General features: G+C 35.4%; 1 protein-coding gene and 1 long non-coding RNA gene across 3 annotated transcripts; both read right to left on the reverse strand.

Moving 5' to 3' along the window:
- Nucleotides 1–278: 278 nt before the first annotated feature.
- On the reverse strand, nucleotides 279–3474 carry LOC110907977. Of its 2 annotated transcripts, XR_004878610.1 has the most exons (4): nucleotides 2947–3474; nucleotides 2347–2429; nucleotides 1291–1357; nucleotides 279–489 (listed from the first exon to the last, which is right to left on the reverse strand). It is a non-coding gene; the product is annotated as an uncharacterized LOC110907977 (long non-coding RNA). The 2 variants fall into 2 exon arrangements; XR_002574077.2 differs by lacking the exons at nucleotides 279–489; nucleotides 1291–1357 and adding an exon at nucleotides 1367–1880.
- A 2710-nt stretch (nucleotides 3475–6184) lies between these two features.
- Nucleotides 6185–10363, reverse strand: LOC110907976. Its single transcript, XM_022152890.2, has 5 exons — nucleotides 10162–10363; nucleotides 8249–8366; nucleotides 8042–8138; nucleotides 7811–7897; nucleotides 6185–6505 (listed from the first exon to the last, which is right to left on the reverse strand). The coding sequence occupies exons 1-5, from the start codon at nucleotides 10199–10201 to the stop codon at nucleotides 6377–6379; spliced, it is 471 nt and encodes a 156-aa protein (XP_022008582.1). The 5' UTR covers nucleotides 10202–10363; the 3' UTR covers nucleotides 6185–6376.
- Nucleotides 10364–11367: the final 1004 nt, after the last annotated feature.

An 11367-nucleotide genomic window follows, 5' to 3' on the forward strand; every position in this document is an offset into this window, starting at 1 on the left:
TTCGGTTTGGCCAAGTTCCTAACTTGCTTTAACCGTTCACATTCGGTGCACTTTCCGGGTTTGAGTGTGTTAACACGCTCTTCCCATGCACCTCGATTCATTTCTTATTTCTTACATAAATATAATCTGTTAAAATAATAAGTTAATTCTTACCGGACGATCGATCAAGCTTGAACCGAACACTTTGTTGACAACCTTAAGCTCTGATTACCAACTTGTAACACCCGTCTAATTACTACTTGAATTCAATAAAAATTGATACGATTTTAACAAAAGGTGTCTAATTAAAACATAATTTACATCATAAGTTCAAAAGCAAACTAAACATTTGTCCATTACCGACTAATTCAGATTGTTCATAAGTAGTTTAACAAGAGTTTACATTCCAAAACGTTGTTTATCAAAGTTAATATAACGTGGAAGCTCAAAAGTGAGTGTTCGGTTCTTCAACATCTAGCTTGACCGCCATCTGTAATATCCCTTTGTCACCTAGGGTCAAAACCACTGAAAAACATTAGTCTTGACATTTATCTAGTACATACAATCAAGTTCCGACATCGAAATATGAAAATAAAATAAAATTTTAGAAAAGTATCCTGCCGCGTGTCGCGGCAGGTTCCATTCCATCTGTCGCGTATCGCGGCAGTTGTCGCGTGTCGCGGAACAATTGAAGAATCCTGCCGCATGGCGCGGGAGGAACGTTTTTCCAGCAGGTTCAGTTCTGTGACCTGCATTTGCTGCCAGTTCCGGAAAATTCAGATTTTGGACTAAAATGACCATAACTTTCCGCTCGGTTGTCCGTTTTAAGTGATTCTTTTTCCTATACATCTGTAAATTCATTACCAACATGACTAGTACAATTATCATACCGAAAATTTAACTTACGGGCTGAACAACTAAAAGTCACTTATGCAATTACTTGACCCATTTTAATTTCACTCAATTTGTCACCGTTTAACTAGTGAGCCTATGGCATCTTATACCCAACATCCGGGGCTTATCATCACTCGCATTTCTTTACCAATCTCATGGCTTAATGCTCTTATGATTGTTATCGCAATTACTAGCTCATTAAGACACTAACACAACAATTTACTCTACAAATCGACCCGTTGGCTCATCTTGTGGAATCCTCCAATATGATGACTACCAAACGGTTCCTTGTCACTCTAAGACTATTAATTCAAGTAATGATCATGGTTGCCACAATCAACACAATATCTATCCTACAATGTGACTATACATGAATCTAACAACAATTTGCTTAATGTAACGGGTCAAGTTACATACCTTTAGTGCACGCCCTTCAAACGCAAGTCGCCGCCGGCTTGTCCGCTTGAAGCTCCGGTATCCTTTCCTATTGAGTTCAACCAAAACATGTTTAGAACTCTTTTCAATTCACAATTCGCATATTTTGCCTAAACATCAAAATCATGCGGTTTAGCTTAAATTTTCAGATTTAAGCCTTCTTTGAGGCATTTATGCGAACACTTTAAGGGCAGAAATTTACACTATATATTATCAAGTTCTCAACTTATCATATAGCCTTAATTTTTCATCAATCAACTATTTTACATGAACTTTATCTTCTAAAATTCTAAAATCACTTCATACATGTCAAACATTACTAGAACAACCACTATTATCCTAGTGTTTATCTGTCACACCCCAACCGATGGCGGAAATATCGGGATGAGACGAAAACTAGATTGCAAGAGACATCATAACACTATGTGACAATATAATTTAAATCCAATTTCATAAATGACTAAAATTTGAATACATGATTTCAAATAAGTCAAATTGCAACAACATTGTTTATTATTGAATGAGTATCTAAGTCCATCCTAACTTGATTCTTCAACATCTTGACTGTCAACCTGCAACATGTATTAAAATAGAGTTTCAATGCAAATGCAAAGAGCGAGTATACAAGTTTGTTTACATAGCATAATAGAATAAAAACTCATATCCAACACGAACATATTAAAATAGTTTCAACCATGCTAGTTTACGTAGTCCAAGTGATAGCCCAAGTTTCCCAATGCGTTAAAGTACCTAACCCAAAGTTTCACGGGAGGTTGATATGTCTCCTCCTAACAATACCCCAAAGACTAACGGGGAGGTGCATTACTCCTATAGCGCTACTATTGTTAAGGCGGAACTACACACAGGGATTAAACGTTCACATAGCACAAAATAGTCTCAAGTATCACAAGTTTCATGTTTCATGTTTAAATGGATAGAGCATGTTTCAAATAAGTTTCAAGTGTCAAGTGTGTTTAATATAGAATACATGTTGCACCCAAAGTGTTTAAAAGTAAAAATGGGTTCGAGTATACTCACATTGACTGCGTTTGCGTTTCCTTGTAAAGTAACGCACGAGTAAAAGATTGGGAAATCCAAGAGACCGAACAAGATAGATTATCCTAGATATGAAATACGTGAATTTCAAATGTTAAGATTCAAATGACAACATTCTTTGTAAAACACTTATTAAAACATGACTTTAACCAATATATACATATTTTATTTAATACAACATACATTTTGAGTTAGGTATTTGACAAAAAAAAATATCCTTAGTTATTTATAATAAAATGGTTAAACAGTAAATGTTTTACTTTCGTATAAACTATTTTGTTCTTTTTTTTTAATAAATGAGAAATTGTAAATAACTTGTTTTAATAACATAATTGGTTTACTACATAAAGGTATAGACTGTCATCTTCCAAATGAAAACCCATAATTGAATATGAACCAACAACTTTTGAAAACACCAACAGTACACTATTTTCAACATCACATGTTATCATCTTCCTTAAAAACTCATCGAACAGTCCCAGTTAACCATTGTTTTTAATTCAAGCTTTCTTATCTACATGCTATAGTTTTCCTTGTGTATAATAAAAAGAAATTAGATAACATAAAAACAGAAAAGTATACCGAAGACGTAACACGCGAGTTCCGATTACGGCGAGCTCGCTGAGCAGTTTGACTGGCGTTGACCCGACACACGAACCGACACCCGAACTTGACCGAGAGTCGAGTTGGACCGGTCTGAAGAACCCGATTCGAAACTGAAACGAACACGAACCAAAATGAAACGAACCAAAAAAACTAATCTGAGCAGCCGATTAGCCCGAGCCAGACCTGAAGCCGATGTTGAGCTGAACCACGACGCCGCATCTCCACCCCGCATTCAACCCTAGCCACCGCCGCAGCCGCCGCAGACGGCGGCGCTGTTGCCGCCCGTCGTCGCCGTCGCCAGACATTTGTCGGTCATCGCCGGATTCCGGCGACCTTGTTTGAGAGTGAGAGAGGTTGACAGTGGGTGTGTGGTTGCAGGGGAGATCGAGAGAGGGTGGGTTAAAGATGAGGGTGTTTGTCTGAGTTTTGTAAGAGAGTGAGTTTAGATTAGGTTTTGGTAACAAAAGAAAAAAAAAGAAGGAGATGATGGAGAGGTATCTTGTGGGTGACGGCTGAATAACAAATGGGGGTTAGGGTTTTGCTAGTCATTTATACTAGGCTTTTGCCCCAATGGTCCCTTGACTTTAATAACCCAACTTATGTCATGATGTTTTTAAAAGAATGTAACTTTACAACTAACTAACTAGGTTAGTTTATATCTCTTCTAACTTTAAGGTTCAACGAGACTAACTAGATTTATTATAAAAATAACTTTTAAATAGCAAAATTAATTAATTTAATTAATTAAAATAAGGAATGATTATAACGAATTAAATTAAGGATTAAAGATTTTTCAACGTTACAACGGATTAAATTTTTTGAAAGAGGCAAGCTTCTAAAAATATATTTTTAAGTCTCGATTTCTAAATTAGGAAAGTTATGGAAACGCGGAGCGTTACATTATCATTATCTCACAAAACCCATGAATCACCGTCATTGCGTTTATGAAATTTTCAGAATTTTATCATGATTTCACATATTGTTGTCTAGGTTTTGCTCCTAGACACTTTATCTTTTCTTATCTACCCAAGTAACAAACATGCATCATCAAATTTCAGATTTCCTAAATTCATGAGAATTTCAAGTAGAGAATTCTCATCAAATTTTACATACCTTATAATCCTCTTGCGATGAGGATCACAATTCTAAGCTCGGATTTCGTTTTGGACCAGATTTGCACCTTCAATTTATGAGATTTTTGTGGATGTTAGGGTTTGAGAGTGGGGGTGTCGCCCCCTGCTTGTTCTTGATCGACCAGACCCCCAAATGGGGTGTTTGGTTTTTGTTTTTATTAAAATTAGTAACATAAGTTTCAATTTTAACATCATTGGCCCCTCAACTTTTGTTTAACATATAGTTTTGGTTATTTAACCCTATTTCAAGTTATTTTTAGACTTGTAGTTAACTAGGTTATAATTTTCCTAGTTAGTAAATTCTTGTTTATTTATACTTTATAATTCTAATATAAAGTTTTATATTTTCGTGGTGTTACATTGCAGCCCGTGAATAAGTGATTGGTGCATTCATCAACGTCCCAACAAAACGCGCAGCGAAGATCGGCAATTTGAACATTTCGTTTAGAAAGGGTCGTCTTCTTCGGAATTCTATCAAGCGCAACTCTCCAAATAAAAATGTTTACTTTCGCCTGGATCCAGGTGCTCCAACAAAAAACCTGATCATGACCAGGAGAAACTTCCTCAATCAGGAGTTTCCTAACTGACGCCGCTGAAAAAACTCCCTTATCATCACCTAGCCACTTCCAACTGTCCTCTCTGTAGTTTCTTCTAAACGACGACAAAATACTTTGTCACTCCTGCAGATCCGCTAATTCCCTAGAAGACGACGAGTGCTGGACCCACTGCCAGTTCCACTTTATACCTCCGGACCCACTTAGAAAGTAAAGACTTGTTCTTATATTTAAGTTTACCAACACCCAAACCTCCCATTTTCTTCGGAAGAGCCACTCTCTCTCAAGCAACCTAGTGGGTCTTCTTCAATTCATCGTTACCCCCCCCCCCCCAAAGAAATCTCTTCATTAATGCTTCCAGAACGTCCAAAACCTTGACTGGAACCTTGAAAAGCAAAACGTAATAGATGGGAAGGCTTTCCAGCACAGCTTTGATGAGAGTAACCCTACCACCGATAGATAAAGATTTAGCCTTCCACTCTGTTAAACGTCTCTGGAAAGTCTCCACAATCGACTACCAATTGTTGACCCTGTTCATGTTCTCACCAACTGTAATTCCCAGGTAAGTGAAAGGGAAGGATCTTATGTTGCACCCCAGCAGACCCGCCATATCATCCAGATCCCCTCTCTCGATTCCAACCCAAACAGGTTGGATTTCTTGATGTTGATTTTTAGCCCCGAACAGACATTGAAAATTCTGAGGATTCTCGCCACATTCTTAATGTTCTCTTCACTCCACTCCCCCATGATAAGGGCATTATCTGCATAAAGAAAATGAGAGAGAATGGGGCCATTATTTGGCAACTTAATACCTTTAAACATACCCGTGTCACAAGCTTTAAAAATAAGACCCGATAGAACCTCACTAACAATAAGAAAAACGAAAGGCGATAGAAGATCTCCTTGACGTAACCCCTTTTGACATTGGAACTCGTAAGTAGGAGCCCCGTTGACAAGAACCGAGGATCTAGCAGATTCGAGAATTCCTTTAACCCATCTGCACCATCTGTCTGGAAACCCTAGTTGTGTAAGCGTCGAGATAAGAAAGTTCCAATTGACATTGTCGTAGGCTTTCTCAAAGTCAATCTTGATAAAAAAAATGCTTTCTTTTTTCTCACTTTTAACCAAGACGGAACTTCTTTGAGCATCATAGGACCGTCAAGGATAAACTATCCTTCATAAACGCCGACTGAGTAACCGAAACTACAGACCCAATAACTTTTTTGAGCCGGTTGGCAAGAATCTTGAAGATCACCTTGCTTTCAATAAACTAATAACGTATCACTACCATATTGTACCGAACTGAACAACATCGTACTGGTATGCATTCATTTTTATCATATAAAAAAATGTGTTGTGAATCATGATCTGAATAGAAAGCTGAAGTGATTGAAGTCTCACAAAATGGACAAGTCAGGTAAGGTCATCTAACGGGTCAAAACAAGTTCAGGTAAAAACAAGTTAAAAATAAAAAAATGCTGGTGCCCTCACCACCCTCTTGAAATAAATACCTAAAATGAATTCAAATAACAAATAAAACGAAGAGACGTTTGATAGGAGCTCGGATGAAATTAGGGTTCATAATAATCACAATCTTGACCCATTACAATCTCTACTACCACTGTAACACATTCAAGAAAGATGTAACATCCAAAAGTATAAACCACATTTGTTACCAACAGTCAACATTATAAAAGCTGGAAAACATGAACATGAGTCTTAGGCAAGAGCTTCGGTTTCATCAGGAACAACACCGTTAGCATCGTCATCTGTTTTCAACTGAGATGATACATCATCTATAGCAGAGTTCAGCTCTGCTATCTTCTGCGCCAACTTTTGACGCGTTTTCTGCAATTAAAAAAACATTAAAAGAGTGTAAGAATATATGATATAAAAGGTTTGCTTTAGATAAACATCTCATTTTTGGTTACAACTTGACAGAAATGGAAGAATCTTAAACGGAAAGTCATCTCATTTTTGGTTACACAGCTAGATTATTGGTCAAACACAAGCCCGGCAAGATAGGCGGATGATACAGGTCGGATAAAAGGTTGAAACGGGTTCAGGGCATATATGGTTATAGCAAAGAACAAGAAGAAAACAAAAGGACAGAGAAAGATTATTGACTCAAAAAGAACTTTATTTGACCTTCATCTTTAAGAAACAGAGTAAAGTATAGGGATGGTCCCTGTGGTTTTCCAAAATATTGGATTTGGTCCCTAGCTTTCCTAAAGCACACGAATGGTCCGTGTGGTTTGCACTTTGTAACGCATTTAATCCCCATGTTTATCCAAAAGTACATGGAAGGTCCTGTCATGTGGTTTGCACTTTGTAACGCATTTAGTCTCTAACAGTCTAACTTGGACCTGCTAAAACATTTAGATGAGTTGGCCGGGGACTAAATGTGTTACAAATAGGGGTGTTCAAAATTCGATTCGGATTCGAAAAATTCGAATTCGATTAAAAAGGTTCAAATTCGAGTTGATTCGTATTCGAATCCGGTAATCGAATTAGAATCGTATACGAATTAATGATTTTCAATTCGATTCGAAATTTGAATTCAATTTATATATACTTTTAATATATGTATATACACACACATATAACTTCTAAACTTGCTAAAGTATGAACTACCTCCCTAAGTGATAAGTTTATTATTCATAGCATTATGAATCCTACTGAAAAATAGCCTATACTACTTATTTCTAAATTTTTACTTAACTTAAATCGTTACCAATAACCAACCTATATTTTAAATTTTGGTGTTTTGACATATTGATAGTTAATTAGTTTTGCAGATTATTATATTTTATGTTGAATATAATTATTTGTAGTAGTTTAAAAAAATGAAAGTAAAATAATTTATTGTTTAGGGTGAAGTTGAACTAAATCGAATTTATTCGAATTCGGTTCGAATTCGAGTTTCAAATACTAATCGAATCGAATACGAATTCAGATAAAATAAATAAAAATTCGAATAATTCGAAAATTCGTTATTCGATTCGATGAACACCCCTAGTTACAAAGTGCAAACCATAGGGACCATCCGTGTAATTTTGAAAAGCTTGGGACCAGATCCAAAATTTCGGTAAACCATAGGGACAATCCATGTACTTTACTCTTAAGAGAAAGAATATGGGAGAAAATGTGTACCTCCAAAGCTTTTTCTTCATCGTAAATGAAATTAGGCAGCTTCTTAAGCAACTCCTTTTTGTCAGTTCCAGCTAGCGCTTTGCTTATCTGTTTAGAAATTATACGCAGTATATAACAATTGTGCGATGATCGAGTACAAAACTCACAACATGATGCAATAACAAATTACCTTTTTATATAATATAAAATTAAATGCAATATTAATGTACTTTCTGATTCTATTAATTAAACCTGAGGGGCGTAGATGCAACCAAGTGTGCCAATAAGCAACCCCCCTAGAACAAAGCCACCAATGAAGGCACCCCCATTGTTTGATCTTCCGTCATCACTGTATTACAAAATATTAATGAATTTACAAACAGTGTCCATATATGCTTGCTTATTAATAGAAACGCGAGTGACAAATGGTAAAACATAAAACTTGCATTAAACAGTCACCTGTATCCTGCTTTGACAGAGAGTGTCTGTTTGGATGTGACCAGTTTCACATTGCCTATGTGACTTTGCCCGAACGATAATTTGGTGAAAGCCTGATCATGTTTCTTTATAGAGGAACCTAATAAGTCAATTTCACACACACAAAAAAAAAAAAAAAGTTAAAGTCTTGTTCAACATTTCCAACATGGACGACGCATGTGTTAAGAGTTGCTAACAACATTCATAAATATTACTTAGTTACTTAAATGAAGCAAAATGAGCCGCGCGGTCAGGTTTGGGACGTGTTGGGTTAATCTGGACACTTGTCCAAAATTTGAATCTTTATAACTAATATTATGTCAAATTTGATTACAATAACTGTATTATTTAAATAAGTAATCTCGTTTTCTAAATAAAATGATTTAGGAGGTTGTATGCACTAGAAATACATTTCACCGACTTTTAATCCGTTTGATCCATTAGACATGTTTCCTTTTAAGCTAGTCTTTCAGATTTTACCTGTTTACCCATTAGTAATAAAAAAAATACCCTCAAAATGAAACTTTTTTGTAAAGTTCAAGAGTTTCTTGGTAATTTTTGAAAATAAAACTGGGACATTGGTTGTCATTCTTTGCAATTAACTTATAGAAAGCAAGGTTCTTACAGACAACATAAAAACAAAACCGTCTATACAAAAGCATTTACGATATGCTTCCCAAATCCCGATAACTAATTAAAGAGATAAAACAGGAAGACCCTTCAAATGAAGCCAAAACAGAAAGAAATCCTGCTTCATAAGCATACCCATTCATTTACTAATTTAGATAGTTTTAAATGTGATGTAATTCCATGGAAGGAAACCATTTAATAATCTATAGCACTAACCATTGGTATTTTGTTCGTAATAACCGTACAACAACAACAACAGCAACAACCATACCCAGTAAATCCCACAAATAGCAAAGCTACTTATAGGGTCTGGGGAGGGTGGGATGTAGACAGACCTTGCCTCTATCCCTAGGGATAGAGAGGCTGCTTCCAGAGAGACCCTCGGCTCCAAAACAAATAGCATACCAACACATCAAGTCAAAGAATATAGAAAAAAAAGAAGTCACCTATACCAAGAAAGTGATCAGAGTGACACAGTATAATGTAAATCATGTATAATAGCATACAACATCATTTGGGCATAAACAAAAGAAGTCAATCATCGGTAAAGTCACTTAAAGAATAAGAAAAACCTACGTCCCTAGATTACACCTAAGACCTTACTGCAATATCCTCTAGAAGTCCTTAACCCTAATCCTACGCCTCCACAAAGTCCTATCTTGTTTGAATAACGGTAATCATACAATTTAACATGCAAACTTTTAACCCCTCCAGCCATCATTCTATAGCAACTCATGTATTTTAGCACTTTACGGTTCCTACATTCTCTTAGGCGGCACGATTCAAAGTGATTATTACAACATTCAAATATCATATAAATATATATACAACTAGCCAGCATGATGGAAGTTATTTACAGACAAGTAATAATACGTTCTACATCGGTAATTCCTTACCTGATCCCCCAAAGTCATATTATATTGGCCCTAAAAGTGGGGATCAAAATCAGATGTGGCATACAGTTCAAAAGCTAACTATTAAAAGTAACCTCAAATTAAGAAAAAAGAAAGAAAAATGTTTTGTCAATGTCTACAGAAATCCATCATTGCATATTTAAATGATGATAATGAATTTGCAGCACATACAAACAACCCCAATTCTTCTCTCAAATAAACCCTTAAATGAAGTAGCATATTAGGGTTTGTTCTAAAGTTAAGCAAGCAGTCCATAGATAAAATACAAAATCAAAACAGTGAATCCTATAACACATAATAACTTGCTCAAAAAACTAATTAAAATTCAGATGAAGAACAACAAGAAAATACCAGATGATGAAAGTGGGTGGTTGGGTAAAAGCATGGACATGACTTCAAGATGGAGAAATTTGGGGAAATGAGAAAGAGGAGTTTAGGAGAATGGGTATTTTTTGGATTTCGATGAAATCAATGCTGCTGAACAAACAACAAGAAGAAGAAATGTGAAATTTCGGGGCGGGCGGATTTCAGGAGGTGGGATCCGTTTGCTACCGTCACTCAAATTTCACTATTTATTCCTTGTTAAAAGGGATATTTTTTTTTTTTTAATTTTTTTACATTGATCGCAATGTTTAAGTATTTATCCATACGGGATTTTTTTACAATGATCGCAAAGTTAAGTATATATCTAGGCATCTTCACTAAGTCCAGTAAACGAATCAAACATTCATCAAAGAATTAATGAGCCATGTGACGGTAAATTTGTTTATATTCGTTCATTTAATAAATGTTAAACAGGAAATTTCGTTCGATAAGCTAAACAAAAGAACATGAACAGAGACTGTGTTCATTCGTCTATGTACGTGAACATACGGTAATGTGTTCATTTCTGTTCACTCATTTAGAGCTTTTTTATGTTATATTTTTATTTTATTGGCTATATTTTAAAATTTAAAACCATAGTATACTATACGCATCTGTCAAATCTCTAGTTTGATCATTTCAGTTTTTGTTTGTGTTAAAACTTGACAAACTTCTTAATTTTTTTTAATTATGTCAAGTATTTATTTATTTTTGGTGGATTCTTCATAATATATTTAATAAAAAATGCCAATTGTATTTTAAATAAATATATAACGTTTGTTTGTGTTCATTTATGCTCATGAACATTTGTTTGTGTTTGTTTGCATTCGTTTACATTCGGTAAGTGTTCATGAACATGTTTATATTCTTTAATGAACTGATGAACATGTTTATTTTCCTTAATGAACTAACACGAACAAGAAATCTCATTCGGTAAGCGTGTGTGAACCGTTTATGAACATGTTCATTCTATAATTCCGTTCGGTTCGTTTACAACCCTAGCCTCCACTATTCACACACCCTAAATATCTTATTTAGACATCCAATCATTTATACAACTTGTATAGATTTATTTCGGTCGTATAGTAGTAAGAAAGTGTCAGAGTGTGTTTGGTTGTGGAAGTATATGAGTGGTATACATGTATAGGAGCCTTATATACAACCCATAAACATATATACTCGGCTTATATACAA

Source organism: Helianthus annuus, chromosome 14 (genome assembly GCF_002127325.2).
Source record: "Helianthus annuus cultivar XRQ/B chromosome 14, HanXRQr2.0-SUNRISE, whole genome shotgun sequence".
In the NCBI taxonomy this organism is placed as follows: Eukaryota; Viridiplantae; Streptophyta; class Magnoliopsida; order Asterales; family Asteraceae; genus Helianthus; species Helianthus annuus.